Source organism: Carcharodon carcharias, chromosome 16, assembly GCF_017639515.1.
Source record: "Carcharodon carcharias isolate sCarCar2 chromosome 16, sCarCar2.pri, whole genome shotgun sequence".
In the NCBI taxonomy this organism is placed as follows: Eukaryota; Metazoa; Chordata; class Chondrichthyes; order Lamniformes; family Lamnidae; genus Carcharodon; species Carcharodon carcharias.
Window position 1 is genome coordinate 47,588,953 of NC_054482.1, and position 27,952 is coordinate 47,616,904.

The 27,952-nt window shown below is 44.2% G+C and overlaps 1 protein-coding gene across 1 annotated transcript; it reads left to right on the plus strand.

Moving 5' to 3' along the window:
- Positions 1–261: 261 nt before the first annotated feature.
- LOC121288942 (nmrA-like family domain-containing protein 1) lies at positions 262–9,631 on the plus strand. Its single transcript, XM_041207808.1, has 5 exons — positions 262–348; positions 3,304–3,570; positions 4,294–4,549; positions 7,178–7,371; positions 9,413–9,631. The coding sequence occupies exons 2-5, from the start codon at positions 3,307–3,309 to the stop codon at positions 9,629–9,631; spliced, it is 933 nt and encodes a 310-aa protein (XP_041063742.1). The 5' UTR covers positions 262–348; positions 3,304–3,306.
- The last annotated feature ends 18,321 nt before the right edge of the window (positions 9,632–27,952 follow it).

Below are 27,952 nucleotides of genomic sequence, written 5' to 3' on the forward strand. Positions count from 1 at the left end.
TTAGAAAAGTATGGTGCAAAGTATTTAATTTACCCAACCCCATCCCCTTCACAAATCCCTTTGTGTATTTTGTCTTTTATTTTTCTGTTGTAAACTTGCAAATCAAATACATCAAAGGCTGGAATGAATTTGCTAAATGTAATAAAGGATCAAACTCTGGGCAGTGCACAGTCCGTCTGCTGTTATACTGAACCTGTTCCGCCTTGATGTTTCTTTGGCAACAAGGAAATTATCAACAAACAACAGTTTAGCCATCCACCTCCCAGGAAGACCAGATGCCGAGCCAACAAACTGCTGAAGAGCCATCTCTTCCAATTAGGGAAAAAAGGCAAAAAGCACTAAGATTTGGTGAGTAGCTTTGTGGATTTTATCTGATTTTATGTCAGTGTATTATGAATGATGTTTATTACCAAGTGATAGACCTTATTACAATTTTTTGATTCAATTGCATGAAGATATTCCACTTCATCACCACCCAGGTAGCAGATATTGCAGTAGATGGGAGATTGTTCTCTCCATAGCAGTTAAGAATAACATTTGTGATTGTAGTATTCTCTACTTAACCCCTCAATAATCTTTGGGAGCCTTCCATCTCGTGAGATGATCATTTGCACTGTGGTGGTCAACTCCATGTTAAACATCGTCTGGTGTGGCTCAGGGGCCCCAGTCTGACATGGTGGTCTGTGCCGCATTTGCTACAGACAAAGACAGTGGACTGAGAAGGTGCACTATTCACTGGCCTCTGTTTTCAGTGGGCTCCCTCTTCAGCCAGCTGAGCTTTCTGTTTCATCTCACCTCTTCCTATATCCCTCCAGACAGTCGGTCTCCAGATGTCACGGGATGCCAGTGGCTGTCTGCAAGTTGTCTATGTCAATGTCCTCCATCTTCATATCTAGCTTGCAGGTGTCCTTGTAATGGAGGTATGGATACCCAGGAGCTCATGGCCAGTTCACCGTACAGAAGGTCTTTGGGTATATGGCTGCCAATCATCTGATGTACGTGGCCGAACCAGTGGAGATGTCATTGGCTTAGAAATTAATATATGCTGATAGATTTAGCACATTTCAGGAACTCTGAGCTGGTGACCTTGTCCTGTCAAGAGATGCTGAGGATACATTTGAGACAGTGAAGGTGGAAACTGTTCAGCCTTTTCTCCTGTCTAGTATATGTTGTCAAAGCCTCACCACTGTGAGGTGTGCACTAAGGATGTAGGCTTGGTATACATGCAGTATGGTTTTCGCAGTCAGGTTGCTGTTGTTTCACAACCTTGCTCAGCTTGGACATAACAGCTGTAGCTTTTGTGATGTTTGATGATTTCAGCATCAAGCGATAGATTGCTGACCTAGATACAGGACGCTATCAACAACCTCCAGCATCACATTGTCAAAGCTAATAGATGGCAACATCCTGGACCATGACATTTCTTTTTATGACGCTGATGGTAAAGCTAAAGCATTTACAGGCATGAGAGAGTCTGTCCATTTGCTACTGAAGGTGTTCCTCTATAGAATGCTGGTGCAATATCATTAGTGTAGGGCAAGTTGCTGATAAGGACTTGCCCCTTGTCTTGGATCTCAGATGAGCTAGGCTGAATAGCTTTCCGTCAGTTCTGGTATGTAAGTAGACACCTCTGTAGATTTTTGTTATTCGTTCATAGAATGTGGGCTAGGCCAGCATTTATTGCCAATCCCTAACTGCTCTTGTTTAGAGTCAACCACATTGTTGGGTATGGAGTCACATGTAGGCCAGACCAGGTAAGGATGGCAGATTTCCTTCCCTCAAGGGCATTAGTGAACCAGATGTGTTTGTCTGGCAATCGGCAATGGTTTCATGGTCATCATCAGGCTTTTAATTAATTCAAATTTCACCATCTGCTGTGGGATTCAAACCTGGGTCCCCAGAGCATTAACCTGGGTCTCTGGAATACTAGTCCAGTGACAATATCACTATGCCACCACCTCCCAGATACCTGAAGGCATATGAGAGCAGCAAGGAGAAGAATATGCCAAAGTGTGTCAGTGCCAGAACACAACTCTGTTTGACCTCACTGCGGATCTCAAAGAGTTCCAACGCTGCCCTATCATAGCTGACATTACCCATCATGTTGTCATTGGAAAGAAGAGATCAACTCAACAGCTTCAACTAAAACCAAATACTCAATGTTTTGAGGGAAACTGAGAGCACAAGCACATTCTACTGCTCCATTATGTACTGTGTCAGATCTCCAAAGATAACCCTCAATGACTTTCACTAGCCCTGCTCCCAATCTCTTCTCCCGGTCACACAGTATATCCTGGTACCAATCTCTGATCCCTGGTCACACTGTAGACCCTAGTCCCAATCTCTGATCTCACTGTAGACCCTGGTCTCAATCTATGATCCCTGGCCACACTGTAGACCTTGGTCTCAATCTCTCCTCCCTGGTCACACTATAGACCCTGGTCTCAATCCCTGATCCCTGGTCATACTATAGACCCTGGCCTTGATCTCTGATCCCCGGTCACACTATAGACACTGGTTTCGATCTCTGATCCCTGGCCACACTGTAGACCCTGGTCTCAATCTCTCCTCCCTGGCCACACGTTAGACCCTGGTCTCAATCTCTGCTCCATGGCCGCTGTAGTTTAATCTTCTGTCTACAGGCCTTTATGATCTACATAAAAACAAGAAGAAAAGCTAGTTGACTCTCAATTTCAATACAGGCACCTATCAACTGTACTATTCAATCCATTTGAAATTAGTGTAAATTCCCGAATGTAATTAAAAGAAAGTCACCAAACCATTCTCCCACCTTCATTGTTCATTGCTGACTTGCAATCCTCCAACCCACAACACAACATCTCCAGTTGAGAAGACATCTGAGTTTCCTACTCCTATAATCTCTATTCCCAAAGATTAAAGAAGTTGAGCACCTGAGATTTAACTGGATTTTACTGTTTCACATATCCACGGCTCTGAAGGAAAGAGACTTTCTCCTGGTCTTCAGTCATGGATCAGATATGTTCATTTTACCCCCCATGTCCTTCAGTTCTGTAATCAACAGTCTAAATTAAAAAGCTTGCTTACATCTGAAACAGCCAAACTTCAACTAGTAGCTCTCTTGCTAATTATAAACTGTCATGAACTCAATTTCTCTTCACCTGACTAAACCCTAAATGGGGAGAAAATTCATCCTGTAGATAATTTCAGTGAAAAAAATTGATGCAATTGCAAAACAGCATTTCTATCTTTTCTTTTGCAATTAACAGGAAGAATCTCACTCCCAACATTCCCTGTTAATTCTCCATTATCCTTTCTTTCCAGAGAATGTCCGAGACCGTGACTGTTTTTGGTGCTGACAAGTGTCAAGGGAATGCGATAGCCACAGCCTTGCTCCAGCATGGTCATTTCACAGTGCGTGCTGTCGTGCAAGAGTTAACCTCTCTGACCAGTCAGCAGCTACAGGCAGGTGGTGCACACACCTTTCTCGTGGACTATAACAAGCCTGCAAGCATCGACTCCACTCTGTGTGGTGCACATAAGTGTTTTGTCATCACCCACACAGATTTCAACAACAAGGAACCCCTGAGGGTTAGTCACATCACCATTTACAATCAAACATCACATGTAGGAGGCATGATTGTTTTAGCTGCTTCCACAGCCACTTACTGAAACTATTGAGTACATATACAGAAATGGAAATGATGGATTAGTACTTAAACTGGTTGTGGGGGAGCTGTTTGGGAAAAGCTAATTGCGACATGCATCACTAAGTCACTAGAGAGAGATTCACACCCTGGAAGCAGTGCAGACAATAGCTCCGGGCAGCTGGCCCCTGAGGGAGGAGTTCGCATTTTGGGTTGGGACCCTAATGTGAGGTGAAATGAGGGTCCTGTCCCTGCACTGTGTCAGGAGCAGTCACCCTGCAGTGAATTTTCCTGAATTGGTCAATTGGTGTCCAGAAGACACGTTCACCATCTCATTCAGCCTAAATAAAGTCTGTTCAAAGGCCATATTTCTTGTATTTTCAAGAAAAAAAGTGGTGGACAGTATACAGTAGCCAAACGTTGTGGAAGTCTATAAATGCAATGAGATTACTGCTGATTTATACCATAATTTCTACCAGCATATATACTTGTTCAACACCCATCAACTCCATTTAGACACAGGCTGTATCAGGAGTATAACGGCTGGTCCAGTGCAGTTGATGAGATAAGTCACTGAGCCATTGAAAGAAATATAAAGATCATGCAAAGGTTTTACCATTTAAAAACAGTTGCTTTTTCTGACCAAAAACATTTGCATCTTTTACAGACTGAAATTCAGCAGGGGTATAAACTTGCTGACGTATGTAAACAGCACAACATTAGGCAGGTTGTGTTAAGTGGAGCTCATCATGTCCACAGGAAATACAGCCTCCCAGCGAGGCACATGGATGCAAAGGCCTGCATCAACGATTATATGAACGAAATTGATTTGCCCAAGACTGAGATTATAGTTCCATTTTACTTTGAAAGTTTTCTGACAACATTCAAACCAAGTCCAACTGGAAATAATACTTATAAAATTGGTAAGGATTGTGTTTCAGTTTTAGTGAATTGCAAATATACCTTCTATTTACTATAATCTCAAGGCAAAATGTTGTAAAGAATCCACAATATATTCCCCCAAAGATCATTAATAACAGCGGTTCAGTGAGTTGAAGACCCACTGAATGGCTTACAATTGCTCACACATCAGCTATGCTGAGAACTCTCACATTTCCCATTGAAAAGAGTGAAGTTAGAGGGGAGTGTCCAGTTTCACATTTATACATGCTGTGTATGCAGTTTGCGTTGTGACAGATGATCATCAGAGGAGGTACTTGGAATAGTAACAGAATTACCTGGAAAAACTCAACAGGTCTGGCAGCATCGGCGGAGAAGAAAAGAGTTGACATTTTGAGTCCTCATGACCCTTCAACAGAACTTGAGTTCAAGTCCAAGAAAGAGTTGAAATATATTTCAACTCTTTCTTGGACTCGAACTCAAGTTCTGTCGAAGGGTCATGAGGACTCGAAACGTCAACTCTTTTCTTCTCCGCCGATGCTGCCAGACCTGCTGAGTTTTTCCAGGTAATTCTGTTTTTGTTTTTGTTTTGGATTTCCAGCATCCGCGGTTTTTTTGTTTTTATTACTTGGAATAGTGATGTTCCTGAAAACGTCCCTAACAGCCATTTAAAAAGGTGATTGTAAAATTGGTTTGGTAAGTGGTACTTTTCATTCATGATCACTGAGATACATTATCAGCTGTTTGAGCATTGAACACTGCCCCACACACTTTGATGATAGACAGAGGAAACATGGGATGAGACTGGTTTTCACTTTCAGTAAATAAATAATTGAATTCAGTTGTTCCTCATGTCACTTTTGCTTATTTGACCAATTACTTAAACCCATGTCCTCTCATTCTCAATCCTATCATGATTGGGAACAGTTTCTCCCTATCTACTCTGTCCAGACCCTTCATGGTTCTGAATACCTTTATCAAATCTCTTCTCAGCCTCTTCTTCTCCAAGGAAAACAGTTCAAACTTCTCCAATCTATCTTCGTAACTGAAGTTCCTCATTCCCGCAACCTTTCTCGTGATTTTTTTCTGCACTCTTTCCAATGCCTTAAAATCCTTCCTTAAATGCAGCACCCTGAACTGGGCACAATACTCCAGCTGAGGCAGAACTCACGTCCTATACAAATTCAACATAACCTCCTTGCTCCTGTCCTCCCTGGCCCTGGATCTCAAGTTGATTAGATGCATTTTGTTTGCAATTAAAGGAGGCAGTGGCCTCCTTTTTGTTTCTCTAGTTTTGGGCTCTCTATAAAGAGTAGACAAACTTTCTAAACTGTAAATTTCGCAAAAGGCAAAGAGGGACCTGGGTGCATAAGTCATCAAATGTGGCAGAACAGCTTGAGATAGTGGTTAATAAAGCAAACAGTATCCTAGGCTTTATTATCAGGGGCAGAAAGAACAAGAGCAAGGAGGTTATGTTGAATTTGTATAGGACGCTAGCTCTGCCTCAGCTGGAGTATTGTGCCCAGTTCTGGGTGCCGCACTTAAGGAAGGATTTTGAGGCATTGGAAAGAGTGAGGAAAAAAATCGTGAGAATGGTTCCAGGGATGAGAAACTTCAGCTATGAAAATAGTTTGAAGAAGTTAGGACTGCTTTCCTTGAAGAGAAGGCTGAGAGGGGATTTGATAGAGGTATTCAAAATCATGAAGGATTGGGACGGGGTAGATAGGGAGAAACTGTTCCCACTCATGAAAAGATTGATAATGAGAGGACACAGATTTAAGTAATTGGAAAATAAGCAAAAGTGACATGAGGAAAAACTTTTTCACACAACGAGCAGTTGAGGTTTGGAATACACTGCCTGAGAGTGTGGAGGAGGCAGGTTCAATTGAAGCATTCAAAAAGAAACTAGAAAGTTATTGAAAAGGAAGAATGTGCAGGGTGACGGGAACAGGCAGGAGAATAGTACTAAGTAAATTGCTCATTTGGAGAGCTGGTGCAGATGCAATGGGCTGAACGGCCTCCTTCTGTGCTGTAACGATTCTGTGATTCAGTTTGACTGGCAGTGGTATTGTCACCTCTAACACCTACTGTTGATAAAGATGGCAAAAGCTAGAGAGGATAAGTCCCACTCCAGAACTTCAATATACAATCCGAAGCTGACCATTAAGTGTAGCACTGAGGGAGTTTGCATTATTGGCGGTGTCATTTGTTGGATGATACTTTACAATGAAGCCCTATCTACCTCTTCAGGTGGATGTACAGGATTCGATGAAGAGGATGAAGTTCTATCAATGTCCTGGCCAACGTTCTTCCCTCAGTCAACAAAATATATTAACTGGCCTTTTGCTGTTGGTGGGCTTTTGCCATGAGCAAACTGGCTGCTGCTTACATACCAACAGTGACTATGCTTCAAAAATGATTCATTGACTGTAGCGTGCTTCTAAGATGTGAAATGTGCTTTATAAATGCACGTTGTTACTTCCTTTCCTTGGTACATGGTGGAAGAAAAGATAATTGTTAAAGTCTAAACAGCATGTTGGCTCTCTATAAAGAGTATATAAATTTTATAATAAGTGTTCATTTTTTTAGTGGGTGGAAATATTCCAGATGCCATTGTTTTACTTTTAGAACTTTTGTGTTGTTGTTTTCAGCCATTCCTATGGGAGAAGCAGCCATGGACGGAATAAGTATCAAACAGATCGGTCCGATTGTAACAACCTTATTTAAAAACCCACAGCGCTGGATAGGAAAGAGCTGCTTTCTGTCAGCAGGCAGTCTGAGGATCCCGGAATATGCACAAATCCTCACACATCACCTAGGCCCCAAACAGTTTAAAGATTCCCGGGTATGACCATTTCAAGAAAGCACTGTCATTAAATTAGGTGATTCTCATAAGCGTCTTGTGGTTGAAAATGAAACAGAGTTGCTGCTGAGCAGCATGCTGCAATGGGTCAGCACACTGACCTTTCACTTCAGGGACTTAGATTGGAAATCTAGACAACGCAGATGAATGTGTCCTCCTCATTGTCTGTAAAGATCCAAAGTGAAATGAATTTAGACAAACTCCAGCCAATCTGTTGTGAATTTAAATCTTTGGCACAGAGCTGCCCCTAATGTGACACTAAAGAGTGTTACTCGGATCACAAGGAGGGCTGGTTTGAAAAACGGAAACAACATACTGGGTGTAGCCAGGGTACTCCTCTGAGATTGATCCAGAGTTTAAATCTGCATAGTTTATCTACTTATGAAATAGCTGATGATGATAGGGGTTAAAAAAACCTCAAAGATATCCTTTTCTCCAAGAGTGAGATACTGAATGAGCACAAAACTAAAAAGCTTTTAAAATGCTTTTTTGCATTCATTACCCACAGCCACCAAGTGAATTTATAAAGATTGCTACTGTGTGCAGAATGAACGCCCAGGCCTGATAAGGAGGTGTCATCTTGATCCAATCTTTGAAAGAAGATAACAGAAAAAACACCGAGATAGCCAGTTTATTATACTGTGTGGAAATTCTGATAACTCAAGTCAATAAAATAGTACCAGCTGATTATCCCACACTATCTGATATATGTAACAACTTAAGGGTAAATTGTTTTAAGTGGAGATATCAAAGTTTTTGTTTTATTTCTTCATTGAGTGGTACTGGGAATTATTCTAATGGGAAAGTGTGCCTTAATTCTCTCCTTCATGTCAGGGGAGCTTCTCTTCAAGTCTGACAGGTGGCCATTTTGAAAATGAACTGAGTAGGGATTAAATTTTAAATTTTACAGTTCATCTCAACCTTAAAGACCAGTTCTTCTGTCATCAACTATCAAGAAGTGTCAATGTTCAGTGTGATTTTATAAAAAGTCCAAAATATCTTGAAAATTTTGCCAAGCTTGTTTGCACAGAAATGAAAGGCATAGTTGCAACTCTGGGCGAAATGTTTAGAATGCAATTGTAAAGAGTCTTCACAAAGCAGATATTGCCATTGGGTCCAAGACTTGAACACTGTTCCCATATCTGGAAGACTTTTCAATCACTTGTTTTATACTCCTATACTGAATAAGAAAGATTTATTGTCTATGTGTGATTCGTCTCTCAACTTTCTCTTGCCAAGGTCCCCCTTCCAGTCTTCTCTTTTATCATTGATATTGTGGCCTTGTGCTTCGAAAATATCCTCCCTTCATTCCTTGCTCCAGTTATTCCTCTGCAGCCCCACTCTGTTTAAAGCAAGACTCAACTCATCACCCCCTATAATGGGGTTAAATATTGTTAAGCCTCTCATTTCCTTCCAGATTTCCTTCCTTATTTTGAAGACTTTTTTTATTCATTCATGGGATGTGGGCATCACTCGCTAGGTCAGCATTTATTGCCCATCCCAAATTGCCCTTGATCAGAGGGTATTTAAGAGTGTGGGTCTGGAGTCACATGTAGGCCAGATCAGGTAAGGACAGCAGATTTCATTCCCTAAAGGACATTATTGAAGAATCAACAATGGTTTAATTCCAGATTTTTACTGGATTCAAATTTCACTATCTGCCATGGTGGGGTCTCTGGAATACTAGCCCAGTGACAATATCACTATTCTGCCACCTAGACTTGGCATCACCAGTACAATCTCTTTACTTAGCTCATCATCTGCTCTTCTTCAATCTTTGGCATTTCACATAATGCTATGTCACATGCACCAGGAATGAGAGTGCACATACAACTCTTCCTGCTCTTAACCTGATACAGACCCTTTTGATAACACTTACAGCTGTTACATATTCCAAACAAAATATATGTGGAGCAAGAAAATAAATGCTGACTACAACACCCCACTCTGTCACTCGGGATATTTTATACGGTTTCCGTAATAATCTGAAAGAAACTTTCCCATTTATTTTTCTTTGTGACAGATTTCAGTCCGAGAGTTTGTGGACTTTTTTGGCGGACCAGGAGCTCAGGACCTCGGGAATATGTTTGAATTTTGGAAGCGAGGTGGACAGAAAATGAACCATGCTTTAACTCTGGAGCTGTATCCTGAGTTACAACAATTCCAACGGTGGGTTTCAGCTAACAGCACCTTGCTCAGGGCTTCTCTGGATAATGAACAGGCAGTACCGATGGGCAGCTGAATTCATATAGGCAGAGAGTAACACCTGTTTCCTAATCTTTCACAGAAAGGTAAAGACAGTAGATAGGGTTGTTGGAGAATACACCATTGACCATGTTTAGCAAAAATTGGTGCTCAGAAATAAACTTTACACTTTTGGGTTTATGTGTATTAAATTTCTCTCGCTCTAGTTTTGCTCATCTCACTGGTTCAAACTCTGCCTGAGACCTACAGGGCAATTTACGTGTGGTCCTCTGCTGGTATTCTGAAGAAGTGAGTAGCCCAGAAATGGCACTCCTCTGAAATCTCCTCCTCTAATTTCAGGATTTCAGAATGAATATTACAAGCCTAGTGCCAGGTGGGATCAAACTGTGACCCACTTGGCCATACAAAAGTGCATTTGGTTCTACATATTGCCCCAACTGATCCAGTAAGAAAAATTAAACACCCACAAATGAGGGCTGTAATAACTGAGCCAACCTTCACATTCAGGCCTGCAGTATTTTGTGCCATCATCTATCTGTGGGTGTGAGGATAAAACCTCAGCCACAAAGTGCTATGTCACATGTTACGTAAGAAGTCACTAGTAATTTATAGAAACGAGAAGTACACTGTGTGATAAATACAAAACTGCTTTAACTTTCAGTCAATAAAACATTTTTAAAACTAATTTTAATCATTAATAATTAACCAGTTAACAAGAGTTAATTTGTTGGCATAGTTTCCCCAGTAAGGTGCTGAAAGTTAACATATATAATGTATATATATATATATATATATATATATATATATATACACATTTAGTTTTCCAGTAATTCCCCACATTGTGGCCATGGGCTGTTGAAATATCATTTCCTGTTTTGAAACTTCTGTTCATGTTTGTACGTTCACCCTTACTGTGTGCCCACTTTGGACTGTGAGCTTGTGCAGCAGGGCTCTGCCAACTTCTGGCAATGCTGCATTCTCAGCATTGATGAGAGAGAACAGCACTGGTGCAGGCCCATTCATATCAGATTTTTGTTCATTTTTTTTGGTGCACTGCCTCCCCCATTGTGAGTTTCACCCTATAGTGCAAGAATAAGCTCCCTTAGTCACCAAGTGGGAATACTTGGCATGCCCAACCTATCCTACTTGTGTAGCATTACTTAGCGCACATACTCATTACATTTTCCTGGCATCTGGAAACCTTATTTCCCTAAACTAAATTTGAAATGTTAATCTTATTGATTCAGTACACCCTGTAATAAAATGGTTATAAAAAGGACAAATTGGAAATATGCAGGCCAACCAGTATTCTAAAGACAAAAGATGAATGTTTCAGATGGTGACCCTTCATTTCCTGTGCACTGCTCGCATTGTCTGATTTTAGTGCACAAAGATATTTTATTTCTGTTTCTATTTCATGATGCCACACCATTTTCAATCTCATGGATTATCGTATAATTTTGTTTCTCTAAATTTTAAAAATTATTTCTCCCCTCTCTAGTGGTCCCTGTGAACATAATATGTTGGAAGTAAATGTGCGGACAGGGAGTGGTACTAAGTAGAAGGCTCTTTCAGAGAGGCAGTGAGACTCAACGGGCTGAATGGCCTCCTTTTGCACTGTAAAGTCTCTGTGATTCTGTGGTGACCAGTATTAGGATTTATTTGAGAACAAACTAAGATGATACCCTTTTTCCCCCAAGTTTAAAGCTTTATCATAACTGCCCATGAATTACAGCCTGGGAGCTGACACTGTCACCATTCCACAGTTCAAATGACATCAGTCTTTCCTCAATGATTTAAAACACAAATCCCTCATTACTGTTCAACAGGACAAAACTTTCACTTCTGGTATTTATAAGTACTTCACATGAATCCGTTTGCATTCTTGGTATTGTGTACTTCTCTTAGAAATGCCACGCTTCTGAAAAAAATCATTACGTTAGTGCATTTGGCAATAATTTTACAAACTCTATTTAACAGAAGATCTAGAACTAGGTTCCTGGTTCCTAGAATTCTAGTTTCAGGCTAAAAGGTCTCTCATTTAAATGAGAGGGATTTTTTTCTCTCAGAGGGTTGTTAATCTCTACACTAGAGATCAGCGGAGGCTGGATTATTGAATGTATTCAAGGCTGAGTGAGATGAACTTTTGATCTATAATTAAGGGAGTCAAAGATTATAGGGGGCAGGCAGTAATATCCTCTCCCTCTGATCCCCCTTTGCCTGTGACCCCCTCAACCTTGTCCTGTCACCGCAGAGGTAGTAGCTGGCCCACAGGAGGACAGTCAAAGTAAGCCGTGACCTCAGGGACTCGGCTCTCCAGAGGACCCATGCCAAAGGCAACAGAACCAACAGGGCCAACCATTGTACTGGCTGCCTCCACCCCTGCTGCGGATGTCAGGGCAGCACCTAGAAGAAGTGATAGGCCTAGAAAAGTTATGAATTTCCGATCAGAAGTGATTGCACGGGTGAACACATTTTGTCATTTTGTAATCTGAAAATATATTCATTTTCACTGAGTAATGTGTAATGTTGTCTTTCAGCTTCAGGAGTACCCCCCTACATCCCCCCCAACTTGAAGTTCAGCTGCACACAGCTGGATCACGAGTGATTCTGGAGGGAGAAGTGTTTGTGTATGGGGCAGGGCCTTTCGGAATCTCACACAAGCACTCTGCCACGCACGTGGATCCTTCCTCCATCACACTCATCTCAATGTCCTGAGCATTTTCAATGCTGCCTGCTGGGGTTCTCTTTCAGTTGTCCATCTGAGCTGACCTGCATCTCCACCCACCCACTTACCACACACCCATGAAGCATCTCTGCCTGCCCATGAGGCTCCACTCACTTTTGATTTCAGAAGCATAGTTGTTTTAATCTTTGTTTTCAGCTCCCCCATCCTTTCCCCTCCCCCAGCCACCCATGTCTTTTCACTCATCACTGTTGACCCCATGACATCACCTTCCACCTCCCCTTCGTCACCCACCAGCCTGAACCTTTTTTTCAGGATGTCCAGGTGAATGTGCATGTTCCCTACCTTCCTGAGAATCCCACCCCCATCAACACAGACCTCCCTGACTTCCTCCTTCTGACCCCCAGGGACTGTGCCTGCCTCCGAGTCCCCACCAACCACCCTCACCATCTCTTCTACCGTTACCATTGCATCCTTACCCTTCCACCCTACCAGCTCACTCTGCCCTCTCTCATACTCATCATTCCCTACTACCACTCCCACCCTCAGTTCACTCCCCAGGAGGCAGTCATTGACTCCACAGATCTCTCCCTTGCACGTTCACCTGGACATTACCCGCCTTTATTCCCTCCACCACCTTTACTCCCTCCTCCATCCTTACTCCATCCTCCCCTCAGGACTTTTTCCTCCCTGCAGAGTCCTTTCTCACCCTGGACTCCTCCCCCACTCTGAATTCCTTCCACTCCTTGGAATCCTTCCCGCCTCTGAACTCCTTCCTCCCTCCACACTCCTTTCTCCCCCGGACACATTCCATCCTCTGACCTCCTTCCTCCGTCTGAACTCCTTCCTTTACACCTACCTCCCCAGTTGCCACATTCTCCCCCATCATGCCTTCCTCCCCTGTATTCACTCCCCACTCCCAAACTTTCCCCTGACACCTTCACTCCCCTTCCCAACCTCACCCCTCAACACCATTGTTCCCCCCCTCCCAACCTCACCCCACCCTGGTATACCTTCCCCACCCAGTCAAACATAGACGTTCCTCTCCCAACCCCCACTCCCCTGTACACCTTCCTCTTCCACTCACAGCTGGACCTTCCTCTCCCACCCCCGATAATTATCAAGCAGACCGTAGACATCAACAGAGACCTCCCAGCTTCGGTGAGCTGCTTCGTGGCGGAGCCATGTTCATGAGAATCCACCCAATATACGGTGCATGTGTTCCTCCAGGGTCCAGTTGCTGTAGGGCGCCAGCATCCTCTGCGATTTGAGCAAGGCCCTAATGGTGAGTCCTGACTTCTGCACATCACACTTGGCAAGACAGATCCTGGGCCCATGTGTTTTGACACCGATGTGGGTAGCAAAATTTGACATGGGGGGATTATAATGGTGAACAGGGCATAAACATTCCCAACGTCCAGTGGCAGGAAATGTGGCCTGCCGTTGACAGGTGGAGTGGACAATCACAAACAAGTTTCACAACGCCATGAAAATAATTTTTGGCTTTCTCGCCATGTTGCCCAATCACACCTGCCATAATGGCTGACACTAACGGGGACGGAAAATTCCGGCCAATGGGTTGTATTTACACAGGTGACTGTTCATCATCAGAGCCTGGATACTATCACTAGGCTATCTGGCCAAGAAGAGAATCATAGCCCTTATCCAATGTCCACACCCCACATTTTCCAGCGGGATCATTAGGCAGATAACAGGTGTGGGTGCCCCGACTGATCTCCTCTCCTGTGCACAGTAGCTTTGAGGCTGAATACAGCACTCCAAATGTTCTATGTTAACTAAATACAGACCAGGAATGACAGTCTTATCAATCTCAAAACAAAAACAAAAATACCTGGAAAAACTCAGCAGGTCCGGCAGCATCTGCGGAGGGGAGCACAATTAATGTTTCGAGTCCGAATGACCCTTCAACAGAACTAAGTAAAAATAGAAGAGAGGTGAAATATAAGCTGGTTTAAGGTTGGGGGCGGGGGAGGTGGGACAAGTAGAGCTGGATAAAGGGCCAGTGATAGGTGGAGATAACCAAAAGATGTCACAGACAAAAGGACAAAGAGGTGTTGAAGGTGGTGATATTATCTAAGGAATGTGCTAATTAAGGGTAGAAAGCAGGACAAGCAAGGTACAGAAAGCCCTAGTGGTGGTGGGGTGGGGTGAAGGAATCAAATAAGGCTAAAAGGTAGAGATAAAACAATGGATGGAAATACATTTAAAAATAATGGAAATAGGTAGGAAAAGAAAAATCTATATAAATTATTGGAAAAAAAGGTGGGGGGGGGGGCGGGGTTATTGGAAAGAGGGTGAGGATGGAGGAGAGAGTTCATGATCTAAAGTTGTTGAACTAAATATTCAGTCCGGAAGGCTATAAAGTGCCTTGTCGGAAGATGAGGTGCTGTTCCTCCTGTTTGCGTTGAGCTTCACTGGAACAATGCAGCAAGCCAAGGACGGACATGTGGGCATGAGAGCAGGGTGGAGTGTTGAAATGGCAAGCGACAGGGTGGTCTGGGTAATACTTGCGGACAGACTGAAGGTGTTCTGCAAAGCGGTCACCCAGTCTGCGTTTGGTCTCTCCAATGTAGAAGAGACCGCATTGGGAGCAACAAATGCAGTAGACTAAATTGAGGGAAGTGCAAGTGAAATGCTGCTTCACTTGTAAGGAGTGTTTGGGCCCTTGGATGGTGAGGAGAGGGGAAGTGAAGGGGCAGGTGTTGCAGAACCTTCTGCGGTTGCATGGGAAGGTGCCGTGGGAGGGGGTTGAGGTGTAGGGGGTGATGGAGGAGTGGACCAGGGTGTCCTGGAGGGAACGATCTCTGCGGAATGCCACCGGGGAGGTGAAGGGAAGATGTATTTGGTGGTGGCATCATGCTGGAATTGGCAAAAATGGTGGAGGATGATCCTTTGAATGCGGAGGCTGGTGGGGTGATAAGTGAGGACATGGGGGACCCTATCATGTTTCTGGGAGGGAGAGGAAGGTGTGAGGGTGGATGCACGGGAGATGGGCCGGACACAGTTGAGGGCCCTGTCAACCACTGTGGGTGGAAAACCTCGGTTAAGGAAGAAGGAGGACAGGTCAGAGGAACTGTTTTTGAAGGTAGCATCATCAGAACAAATGCGACAGAGGCGAACGGACTGAGAGAATGGGATGGAGTCCTTACAGGAAGTGGGGTTTGAGGAGCTGTAGTTGAGGTAGCTGTAGGAGTCGGTAGGCTTGTAATGGATATTGGTGGACAGTCTATCACCAGAAATTGAGACAGAGAGGTCAAGGAAGGGAGGGAGGTGTCAGAGATGGATCATGTGAAAATGATGGAGGGGTGGAAATTGGAAGCAAAATTAATAAATTTTTCCAGGTCCAGATGAGAGGATGAGCTGCACCGAAGTAATCATCGATGTACCGGAGAAAGAGTTGTGGGAGGGGGCCGGAGTAGGACTGGAACAAGGAATGTTCCACATACCCCATAAAGAGACAGGCATAGCTGGAGATCTGTTATTCTTTCGTTGTAATATGGCTGAAGTCACCTGCATTCAATAAAACTTGTTTTTGTTTTTAATACATGGACAAAACCAACATCTCTTTACACAATATAAACAGATTTGAAATTAATGCAATAAGATTTCAGCATGACAGAAAGGGTTGTCAATCAGAACAATATTCTAAGCAGACCAAGTGGTTCCACATTAAAATTAACATAGGATCTCACTTCAAACAGGTTACTCTACCAATCCGCACAGGACATCATGCCTAGCAATACGCATGTTACCAGGTAACCTGTGGATGAAAAGCTCAGGTATCCTGTCTCTGTCCTAGGCCTGCCAATCTTCACAGCAAGATTTGTATTTTGGAAGAACTGCCTTTTAAGTACATGAATTTTGAATACACTACTGCTTAATAAAGTGGAAAACTCAAGGATCAATTACAAGTGGTGTACATGTGGGGAAATGCCAGGTTCAGTGCGGCCACTCTTTTTATTTCAAATGAATGTTTAAGCACTGATTTTATACATGTGCTGATACTGCATCTGTTGCACAATGTTGTTGTCTGTACACTGCTCCATGGCTTTTACACTGGAACCGGGTTGCTCATTCTCTGCCTCTGTTTCTATACCACAGCCCACAGAAGTACAAAATGAAGGGCCTACTCTCCACAGTTACATAACCAAAACCTTCTTGATTATCCCGATGGCAGCGTCACGGACACATAAAGCACTTGTAGCAGCTCTTTTCCACAACTCCAGTGAAGGCAGATGTTAAAGGAACTGTTGTGAAGGCAGACCTCAAAATGGACACTAGATTTTGAAAATGATTTCAATAGTTTATTTTCTGCCACGTTGCTTTGACCACATCCTGCTTTCACTCAGGCTCTGCAGAAATTCAGCTTGTTACTTAATAAATGCTCACAATGATATTGTTCCTTTCACTTTAGTCCCAGAGTCTCATTCATTTAATCCTGCATTGAATATAAAATCAGTGGGGTAATACTATGAGATCACACAACCAAATATCAGGAACACTGTCTCCCATCAGGGATTTTTATTACTGTAAACTTAGTCCATTGTTGAATCAGCTGCTCCCTCTGTATCAATGAGGAACGTAGTTGCTCTTAAAACAAAAACACAGCAATATTAGAAATGGAACTTCTCCTCTATAAGGCAGATGGTGCTACAAGCACAGTGCAGCCATATATGGTCATCAGAAAACCATTTTTGAAATAAGGCTTTGTGCGATATTTTCCTCTGGTAATTATAGGCATAAGCAAACAGGCAAACAAGTAGTGAGGATTATTTCATGACATACTATTGGGCAGAGTTTCTGAGTTGGGGGGTGGGCTCAGCAGGAGCGGGCAGGGGTGGTCGGGAACGTGAACGTGAACGCTGCCCACGATCGGGTGCGCACTGCAATTTTATGCGGGCGGGCCAATTAAGGCCCGCCCAGCGTAATTTCATGGCACCCGAGATCTTTGGGAAGGGGGTAGGCGGTGGCTGGAGGCCAACGTCTGCCGGGTCCAATGGCGACACGGCAGCCTATTCATAAACGGCGCAGGCAGCCGTCCTAAGGCTGCCACTGAGTTTGTTCATCTGCCACTGAGCTGGGAGGGCAGGTCAGCGGGGCAGCCGGCCCCAAGGTTCTCCGTTGAGTGTCTTGCTGCCTTCCTCGAGGAGGTGGCAGCACGCCAGGATATCCTTTTCCCAAGGAACTGGAAGAGGAGCCCCCCCTCCCAGCTAACCAAATGTGCCTGGGAGGAGGTGGCAGCACGGATCAGCTCCCGCGATGTGGTGATGCACACATGGGCGCAGTGGCGCAAGTGGTTTAATGACCTCCTGCGATCGGGAAGGGTGAGTACCGTGTTAACATGGGTCACTTAGCACAGCAGTTAGGTTGCCTGCACATCCTCCACCTTGTTTTTTTATTCATTCAGTCACAGGATGTGGGCTTCTCTGGCTGGGCCAGCATTTGTTGCTCATCTCTAGTTGCCCTTGAGAAGGTGGTGCTGAGCTGCCTTCTTGAATCGCTGCAGTCCATATGGTGTAGGTACATCCACAGTGCAGTTAGGAAGGGAGTTCCAGGAATTGGACCCAGCAACAGTGAAGGAACGCTGATATATTTTCAAGTCAGGATGGTGAGTTACTTGGAGGGGAACTTCCAGTTGGTGGTGGTGTTCCCATCTATCTGCTGCCCTTGTCCTTCTAGGTGGTAGTGCTCGTGGGTTTGGAAGGTCTTAGAATATGAGTGGCGAATGTAATGGAGGCAGCATCTGGGCAAGGGGGTCAGCCCTGGCTGCTTGGAATGAGTGTATGGTGGCTCCAGGGTCACGAATCAGATGAGCCCTGGAATGTTTCACTCTGGTGGGTTTGGCCAGGCTTCAATGGCAATGCAGGTACAGGGTGGATTAATCAATGCTCCTCTCTCCTTTCAGGAGAAGACAGCACACAATAATGCTGAGAAGCTGCGGACTGAGGGAGGGCAGCCCCACCTTTGAATCCTCACTAGATATGAGCAGGAGACACTGTAGCTGGAGAGGTGCCATGCACCTGGAGCAACTGGCCGCGGTGAGGTTGGGGTGTCAGTGGGAGGTAAGTGCAGTGCACTGAGGGCACAATGTCTGTCAGTGCAAACATTCCCCTGTGGCTGTATATTGATTTCAGCATCCAACATGGGTTTCATATTGATAATGGAAGTAGGAGTGCATCCTGATCCGGGGGTCTAGGCAAGCAGATCAACAGTGTAATGACTTCAACTAATCTAATGTCCTTGTTCTTCCTTTCAGCCTCACCGGAGCATGCCCAGACTCAGGAGCTTGAGGGTCCGCCGTTGACCTCTGAGGGCACAGAAGATATAAACGTACCAGTGTCACACCCTCTCAGCCAGGCAGGCACCAGCGCAGATATCAGCACCTCGGTGGGGATAAGATGGTCGGCTACTATCTCGCTGTACAGCGCTGAGTGCACTTCACACTCGCTTGAGATGCAGGTGGAGGCAGAGAGTGCCCAGGGTGCCGGCAATCGGAGGACAGCTGGGGATCAGGACAATGTTCTGATGTTGGTGGCTGATGTTGTGCCTCTGGAGTCGTCCCTGATGCAGCAGATGCTGGACATCCAGCAGGGTATGCGGTAGGATCTGGTGGAGGAGATACATGAGGGAATGCATACCATGGTCTCCGCAATGGAGGAGTCCATGTGGAGCATGAGCGCACTGCCTCCTCCATGGAAAGAGTGACGACTTTCATGGAAAGGCTCCTCCTGGAGAACAATCAGGGCTTCCTGGGGATGCACTCAGACCTGCAAGCCCTCACAGTGGCATTGACCTCAGCTGGTCAGTGTCAGTGTGGGAGATAGATTGGGCATCCAGGATCCCAATTAGGTGCCCATCCATCAATGGTGAGCAGAGAGGTCCAAAGTGACGTAACATTGGTGCACAAGCTGCCTGTCATCTCTGGGCTCCTCTCAGAGCACTCTGGATGAGGGCAGCAGCTCCTCTGCCCCTCTGCCAGTGACTGTGGCATCCAATGAGGCTGTGGTGTATGGGGGAGATGCCAGCTGTGCCACTAGGTGCTCCCTCCCAGGTGGGGCCAGCACAGGCTCCATGGGCCAGAGGACGCCCACCAAGGTCATCAAGGCCAACAGGGCAGCAGAGTGAGCAGGCTGTCTCAGATGCTGGTGCCAGTGAGGGGAAGCACCTAGACGGAGCACCCACAAGCATAAACATAAAGCACAACACAGGCTTGTCACTAGTGGTTTTGTTTTGCCCAACTAAATTGGTGTGATGTTCAACACCTTTTCATTGAGTTTGATTTCTGTATGCCAAGCTGCGAATCATTAAATGTGTTGGTTCTCAACAAGCCTCTGGGTGCTTCATTAGTTCTACAGGTGGACGGGAACCCATGATGTTATGAGTGACTTGTTTGTCATTGAGCTTTATTGACAAGGCGCATAGTTATTGTTCCTAACCAGGCAAATGTTGCCCTCAGGTATCAAGTATGGAGTCTGCAGCCCTGGCATGTGTTGGACGTTCATCTGTGGTGGGCTAGCTGAAGGAGCATTGGATCAAAGCCTCCTGGGTGTTCCTGCCTCCTTGGAGGTTACCTGGGTCAGCGTCTATCCCCTCAGTGTTCTCCTGAGCTCGTCCTTGGACTCATCATCTGCAGCCAGAGCAGCTGCGTCTACATATCTTCTTTCTCCACTGTATCCCCCCTTTCTAGTGCAGCATGCAACCACTATCATAAACACAAGATCTGAGGGGCATTGGAAGCGCATCTTGAGAAGACCGATGGTTCTCTCTACCATGGCTCTTGTGGAGGCGTGGGTCGTATTGTACCGCTGCTCAGCTTCTGTTCTTGGATGGCAGAGAGATGTCATGGTTCACCTTTTGAGGGGATAGCCCTTGTCACCCAGCAGCCATCCATCCAGCCAGGCAGGAGCACTGAAGAGCCCTGGCACCTGGGAGTGTCTGATGATGTAGGCGTCGTGGAAGCTGCCTGGATACCTTGCACAGACTTGTAGAATCTGCATCCTGTGATCACACACTATCTGCACATTCATGCACTATCTGCTCTTCCTATCAACGAAGGCACCGGACTCACCTGCTGGCACCTTGATGGCCACGTGTGTAGCCTATTGCACCCTGGACGCAGGGGAAGCCAGCAATGGCCGTGAAGCCTCTGGCTTGCTCTGCCTGGCTGGCCTCGTCCTTGTGGTGGTGAATGAAAGTCAATGCACATCTGAACAGAGCGTCTGTCACCAACTTGACACAACTGTGGACAGCTGATTGGGACACTCCATAAAGATCATCCACTGACTCCTGGAAATAGCCGGAGGCATAGAAGTTGAGGGCAGCCATGACCTGCAACGCCACTGGCATGGGGTATCCACCCACACAATCGGAGTGGATCTCAGTGCCGATATTCTGACAGATGGAGGTCACTGTCTCCCTTAAGAGACGGACCCTCCTTCGGCACTGCACCTCAGACATATTGAGATAGCTGCATCCCCGCCTGTAAACTCTGGCAGCAGGTTAGTGACATCTTCTGTGGCCCCTTCGGCCTTGGGCTTCCTGCTGATTCTGCGCCCCTTGTGCCTGCGCCTCTCTTCCCATATGTGGCTCCCCTGGAGGCTGAAAATGGACTCCTGCCCTCCTCCCCCTTCTGGCCCTTGCTTCCTCCTCAGAGGAGGTGTCTCCAGTGGAGACCACAATCCCCATTCCCAGGGTAAGGGAAGGCTGTCTCTACCTGCAAGGCCCCAAGTGTTATGATTCCTCCAGAGTCCTCAACTGATGCCTGTTATTTCTGTCAAAGCAGCTCTGAAGCGAAATGAAGTTGTCCTGTTCACACAAGCAAGCAGCAGTAAATAATAATCTAAGTTCTAACAACTCGCATTCACGAGCCCACTCACCCCTCTTATCCCACCCGTGGATGAGGTTTTAAAAATGGGCCTTCCTGTCTGCCCGTTGTGCCCGAGCGACACCCTGAAAATCACACGGGCTGCGAAAAATCATTGTCAATTACTTTCTCAAGGGCCTTAACTGGCCTGTTAATTAATGGCGGGTGCGTCTCAGAACTCATAGCGCACCCGCCTTCCGAAATATCATGATGGCCCGCAGTGACTTCAGGACGCACGCCCAATGTCATTGTGCTTCATTTTATGCACATGCGTGTCAGGCCCGCCCCTGCACGCCAACTGTGAAATTCTGCTCTTGGAGTCTTACTCTATCCTACAATTAGACCTGTTTGCTAAAGTATAATTTAGAGGTTTATTGTGTAGAAGGACTGAGTGCTATCAGCAGCCTCAGTAGAAGTTGGCACATATCCATGAGCATCATCTTGAGAGAAAACTGGGGGAACACCATAGAGGCAGTGTTGAAGGATTCAATGGGTGTGCCTGAGTTAAATCATTTAAAATAAAGTCAATGTTTGAGTCCATAAAACTTTATGACTGTTAGAGTAAAAAGGGTTCCTCTCCAATAGTATGCCCTCAGTCATATTACCAAGAAAAAAAACAGTTTTTAAAGAGTGTATATGATGTGGTTCTGCAATGAGAAATAATTATATTCCATATCACTAGATTGAGTTCATCTGTAAACTGTCCACAGGGAGGGGATATATAATTCATTATACTTTATGTTACAGAACTGTAAACGTTTCAAAATTTTGCACACACAGCACAGAAGATAACCTCATTAATCAGCTTTTCTTTTACCGATTAATGGAAACCATTTCTGAAAAACAGGTATTTTTTAAACTCTTCTAAAGCATGGGCCACTGTTTATTATTCTACAGTAAATGTATGAGTTGTTGTCGTTAATAAGTAGCCATGACTAACAACTGAGTTGATTGTTAAATTGTTTTGCAAAATAAGTCACAATATACTGGAGATCACTTGTTTATTATCTGCATGGCCTGAGGTTTAGGCCTTTACCCTCAAACATCCAAAACCTACATAGTATTGGCAAGCTATGCATTGGTAATCAAAGGGATGATATGCAGCAGCAAAGCTTCCCAAGGGCACAGCTACTGCAAGCAAGCAGGCAACAAATCCTGCAGATTACACCCTGGCCGTGATAAATGGTCTGCCTGTCTAGTAAATTTGAAGCAGTTTAGAGCCTGTGTTTTTCAATGTACTCAAGTTTTTTGTATCTCTGCATCATTGCTGAACTGCTTCTGATGTGTAACTCAAGAGTTACGAAAGTATCAACGAGTGTCCTGGAACACACAGGTTTGAAGATTGAGTCATCGGGCAGGCCTAAAACAACCCAACTTTACTTCCAAATCAACACAATAGCAGTTCAGCTTAAAACAATGAAATGATCGTGTGCTCACAGGAAACAGGTCCTTGGTCTAAAATGATACAGGTATAACTTTAAAATATATTGGAAGACCAATTACCTGCAAAAAGGTCATATGAAGTTATGGAAATGCTGGAAGTTTTAAAGATAAACTATATCTTAAAACTACACAGATTTCGCTGCAGGTAATGATGCTGTATCTTGGCCTGAAATCTACATCCATCTTTGAGCCAACACACCACCTAGCACCCCCTTCAAACCCCCATCACCATCTCTGAAATATTCCCCCCACCCCGGCCTGCATCTGTGGAATCTTTTTTCTAATCTCACTGAGCCTTACTGCCTGAATTAACACCATCTTGTTGACCATGTTTTTCACTGGCCTGCTTAAACTCCTTTAATTCCTGCTCAGTGTCCATCTAAATTGGTGGATTTCATGTGCGATTTGCATTTCATATTCAAATCAATGCAAATTTACTTCGCAATCAAATTCAAATGCCCATCCCCTCCAACCTACCTGACAGCCATCAATAAATTCTAAAGCTTTCCCCCAGGAGACCAGGAAAGTAATTGATTCACAATGTTAACATTGGTCAAGGAGTTGCAACCCAATAGCTTAATATTTATGTTGCTTTCAAACATCAACCACAACTTGTATTTATATAGTTTTTTCGAGGTAGTAAAATGTCCCAAGGCATCACATGAGTGTTAAGAAACAAAATATGAGACCAAGTTGCATCAGGAAATATTAGGGCATATGACCAAAACTTTGGTCAAACAGATAGATTTTAAAGAATGTCTTAAAAGGGGAAAGAGAACTAGAGGTTTAGAAAGAAAATTCCAGAGCTTAGGGCCTTGGTGGCTGAAGTCAAGGGTAGAGTGATTAAGATTGGGGATGCTCAAGAGGCCAGAATTGCAGGGTGGCAGATTGTGGATTGTGAGGCTGGAGGAGGTTACAGAGACAAGGAGAGGATATACTATGCAGGGATTTGAAAACAAGAATGAAAATTTAAAAATCAAGGCGTTGTTATATAGATGTCAATGTTAGCAAACACAGGAGTGATGGGCAAATGGGACTTGGTGTGAACAAGGACACAGGTAAGCAGAGATTTGGATGGCCTCAAATTTATGGAGGGTCGACATGGAAGGCTGGAGTAGTCAAGTCGACGTAACAAAGGCATGGCTGTGGGTTGCAGCAGCAGATGAGCTGAGACAAGGGTAGAATTTAGTACTGTTACAAAGGCAAAAATAGGTGGTCTTAGTAATGGTGTGGATGTGGTCTAAAGCTCATCTCATGGTCAGATATGACACCAAGATTGCGAGCAGTCTGGTTCAGCCTCAAGTCATGTGGCTCTGAATACAGCACTGAGAAAATGAAGAAACTACTAAATTAAAATGAAAAAGGTGTACACGGAAGTGATAAGTACATAACATGCTGTCTGGATAACGGAGTTTTTGAAATTAAAACAGAACTCTTCTACAAATTTGCAGAATCAAGGTTAATTGCTTTTAAATAAAGCCCAACAGAAAATGGATTTCAACTCCGAGTCAAAAGATTTTCCTTTCCCTTTAATTGAATTAGATAAGCAACCAAGGAGTTTCCACCATGCCCCCGCCCCGAGGTTTATATTTGGGTGAATGTTTGAGAATAAACAAAGGCAACTCCTTTACATAGAGCGTGAAAGAGGGCTCTTTCTGCAAGGGAATGGGACTGACTCATTAATGGTCTGATTTTGTGGGGTTTAGATCCAGATGTTGCCATGAATAAAATCCTCCGATTTGGTTTCTCACTTTTAGTTTGATTCTTAGAAGCAATTTGATGATCATGCCTATAATTGTTAGACTAGAGGAATATGTTACGAGCATCAACAAGCTAAATAATGCCTGTATTTTAACAAGAGCAAGTTCAACGAGCCTCAGCACTCACAATCATAATAATACTGGGCTCTGCTGAGATGGCCCACATTCAAAAATTCATTATTAAAATCTGAAAATAATATATGGGTTACTTCACTTACTTTGCAGAAGTCTATGTAACTCCTTGACTTTTTAAAAATGTTATAAGTCAGAGATTTGCTCTTCATAATGACTGAGCATGGTGGGTAAATCAGCATTTTCCAAGTCAGGATGGATAAGCAAGCACAATGCACAGTTGAACAACCAAACTTTTTTTGATTATTTAGTTAATCATATGTGGAGGGAGAATTTATTACAGATGTGTCAACTAAGGCAAGAAATGTAGTAACAGGTAACACCAGTTATGCAAACAAACTCTGCTCCATTTCACAATATGCACAAAAACCAAAAGCGCAACGTTGCCTAGTGTGCTTCTTTTATATCTGCATCCTAAGAATAATGAGGCTTAAGTCTCTAAGTATATTTGGAACACAAGTTTCAAAACATAATTAAGTACACCAATTGTGAAATTAATTTAACCTCAGTGTAATGACACATTCAACTTAGCATGACAACGTAGTGAATTGGATTGTTGAGGTACAAATCAGTTCAGTCATGAATGAAATGAATCCCAGAACAGGCCTATTCCTGTTTCTAACTTTGGATGCCAGGAGAGGTGGAATGCAGTTTCAATATCCGCACCGAGGGCTGGATTTTACCTGGTGCCATGATTCCTGGCCACCTGAATAAAAAGTTGGTGGTGAGACCGCGCATCAAAGTGATAGCTGCCCTTCAACAATTTAATACTGGAAGCAGAGTTAATTGCTTTAAAGTGAGACTTTCACCCCATCTCAGGAATAAATCTCACCTTATGAGAGCTGCCAGCCAATTGGATGTCAGGGGTGATGGCCACCACTGGGTCCATTGGCAGCCCTAATGAAAAGGAGGCTGGACTTAAAGTAAGTCCAGGTTATTACTGGGTACAGGCTGGTAGGTTTGGTGAGGTGCCAGGTTTGAGAAGCCAGAGGGGAGGAGGGTAAAAGGGGAAGCAGGGATGAGAGTGGCTGAAGACAAAAAAAGTATGGTTTTTTTGTGACAAGGAATCTTGTCATTATAGCACTTTTTAATGATCTATAGTGAATGCAAATCCTTCTAGGCCACTTTAAATGGATGGAATTATTAGACTTCAAGTTGGTAGAAAGAATAGTTTTCACATTGTTTACCTTCCATTACTGTCAAGACTGTGGACTAATGCATTAGTATCAAATCACAAAAGTAACCTATGCAGTTCAACACAAGTACACAGATTATAGTGCATAGGATGAAGTATTTTACAAACAACTTCTGGTCAAAACAGAAATCAGCAAAATTATGGGAAATATTCACATCTGACCACATCCCATGCAAGGGTAATTGGGTGGTCTGCTCTATATGCTGATAGCAACTATTTAATGGCTACTGCAGTTGCTAGTTCCTTATTCACCTATGAACTACTGTAAAATTGAATCTTTGGATTGACCAACTTTTGAACATCATCCGATGCTGCAGAAATTGTAAATGTACCATGAGATGACTGCAGTTGAGCTCATTTTTGGTCTGGTCAGGATGCTGATTTTCCAGTTACCTCGTTGTAAAGAAACAGAATACGAATCCAACCAAAGTATCAGCAATACCCAAGTGATGAGAACAGGTTACATGTCTCCTTCATGTGGCAGCCAACATGAACAAACACTCATGTCAGGACAGCATGTGCTTCAGGGCCATGGAGCTCTGTCATTGCCGTGGGTCTTTTCCAGTTCAGCAATTTGGTGTTCAGGGTGGGCTGAAATCCTTTATTCAAATCCACTCTTTTGAGTTCAGGATGGGGGAAAAACAAGGTGAGGGTGCACCGTGCGCATTTAGGGTTGATCAACAGTTTAATTGACTTCTCACATGGATCCTCACAGGCCTGAACCTCAACTATCAATTAAAACAGTGTCACTGCACAATCTGATAATTAAAACCAGCACCTTGTTTTAATGTTAAAAAGAGCAGAGTATTGAACAGATGACAGTGCAAACCACCTGCTAACGGTTCAACAGCTGAACTCCCCAGCTCTTGGAGCTTCCAAACTGAATCAACAGCGAGAAAGGTTTTGTGCTTGTACATCAGGCAGGGATGGGTATGAGACAATGATTAAACACTCAGCGACTGTAGCACAGCACACCTTAAGCTCCCCAGATGGCTTAGCTAATAAAAGCAACACATTACTGAACCATCTGCCCTAAGACAACCCTAATTTTTAACTGCCCATTTGTACAGAGGCTGAGGCTGAAACGTTAGTCCTTTGTGCTAATTCTCAGGACGATGAGCAGAATTAGTCGAGCGTGATTACTGACTTGGTTACTCACTGCTGGAAAGTTGATGCGAACCTGTGAAGGCAGAATCCCAGTGGATTGTGATGTCCCCCAGCTGAGCTCCACCAGTTCATTTTCATGCAGTGGCCAAAGGCAATCTTCAGTGCAATCGTGGCATTTTCCTGCTGAAGCTTTTTAAAAGGCCATGGTCGTGATTTTCTGAACAAGATGTTATTTAAAGCTGTCAATTTCTCTGGCCAGTAACTTAATGCAGGGACAGGTGCTTCATCTTGTTTACCTTGTGCTCCAGGTCTGAAGAAAGCACCTGCTGCACCCCCTGCATCTACAACAACACAATCCCCTACTAACATCCAACAAACAGAACTCTACTCACATGAGGAAAGAAAGAGGGACTGGGGAATCTGGCACCTCTCACTCAGCCAATGATTGCTTTTATAAAAACAGAAAATGCTAGAAAAACTAGGCAGATTTGGCAGCTTCTGTGGATGCTGTGGGGGAGGGGGTGCAGGGGAGAGAAAGATGACCTTAGGAGAGGGGGTTGCTGTCAATGGGCACACAGGGAACCTGTAAAAGAGATACCCCCTACTTACCTAACACCGTCCTATGCAGCTAAAGCTGCCTGGTTTCCCTCATGGCCTGGATTTTCCTTGCTGCTGATAAAATAGTGGCGGGTCCAGGATCAGGCCTTTAATTGGCTACTTAACGGCCTCGATAGGCCCAAAGGCAGGCAGGTTGCCTGACGCCTCCGCTGCCACCCATAAAATTTGAGACCATTCGGCGCAGGCAGGCCACACACCGGATTTTACGATTCTGCCCCCACCCCAACGGCCTCAAACCCACCAGCTTGGAGGTTAAAATCCAGCCCTGTGCTCCTTCCACAAGAAGGAAGAAATTAAAATACTGAGTGTCACCCTTCACTGACATAGACTTTAAATCAGGCCCAATTGGGGCCTAACACAGGCAGTATAAAAGAGAACCTATCATCAAACTTAAGGTAAACTGTAAGTATTGGGTGATTTAAATCCCGACCATGTAATAAAGAATTGCAATGGTATTTTAATATCTTATCTTTAAAAAAAATTTTAAAATCTTGGGGCAATTTGATTAAAATGCTTCCAATTGTAACAGTAAT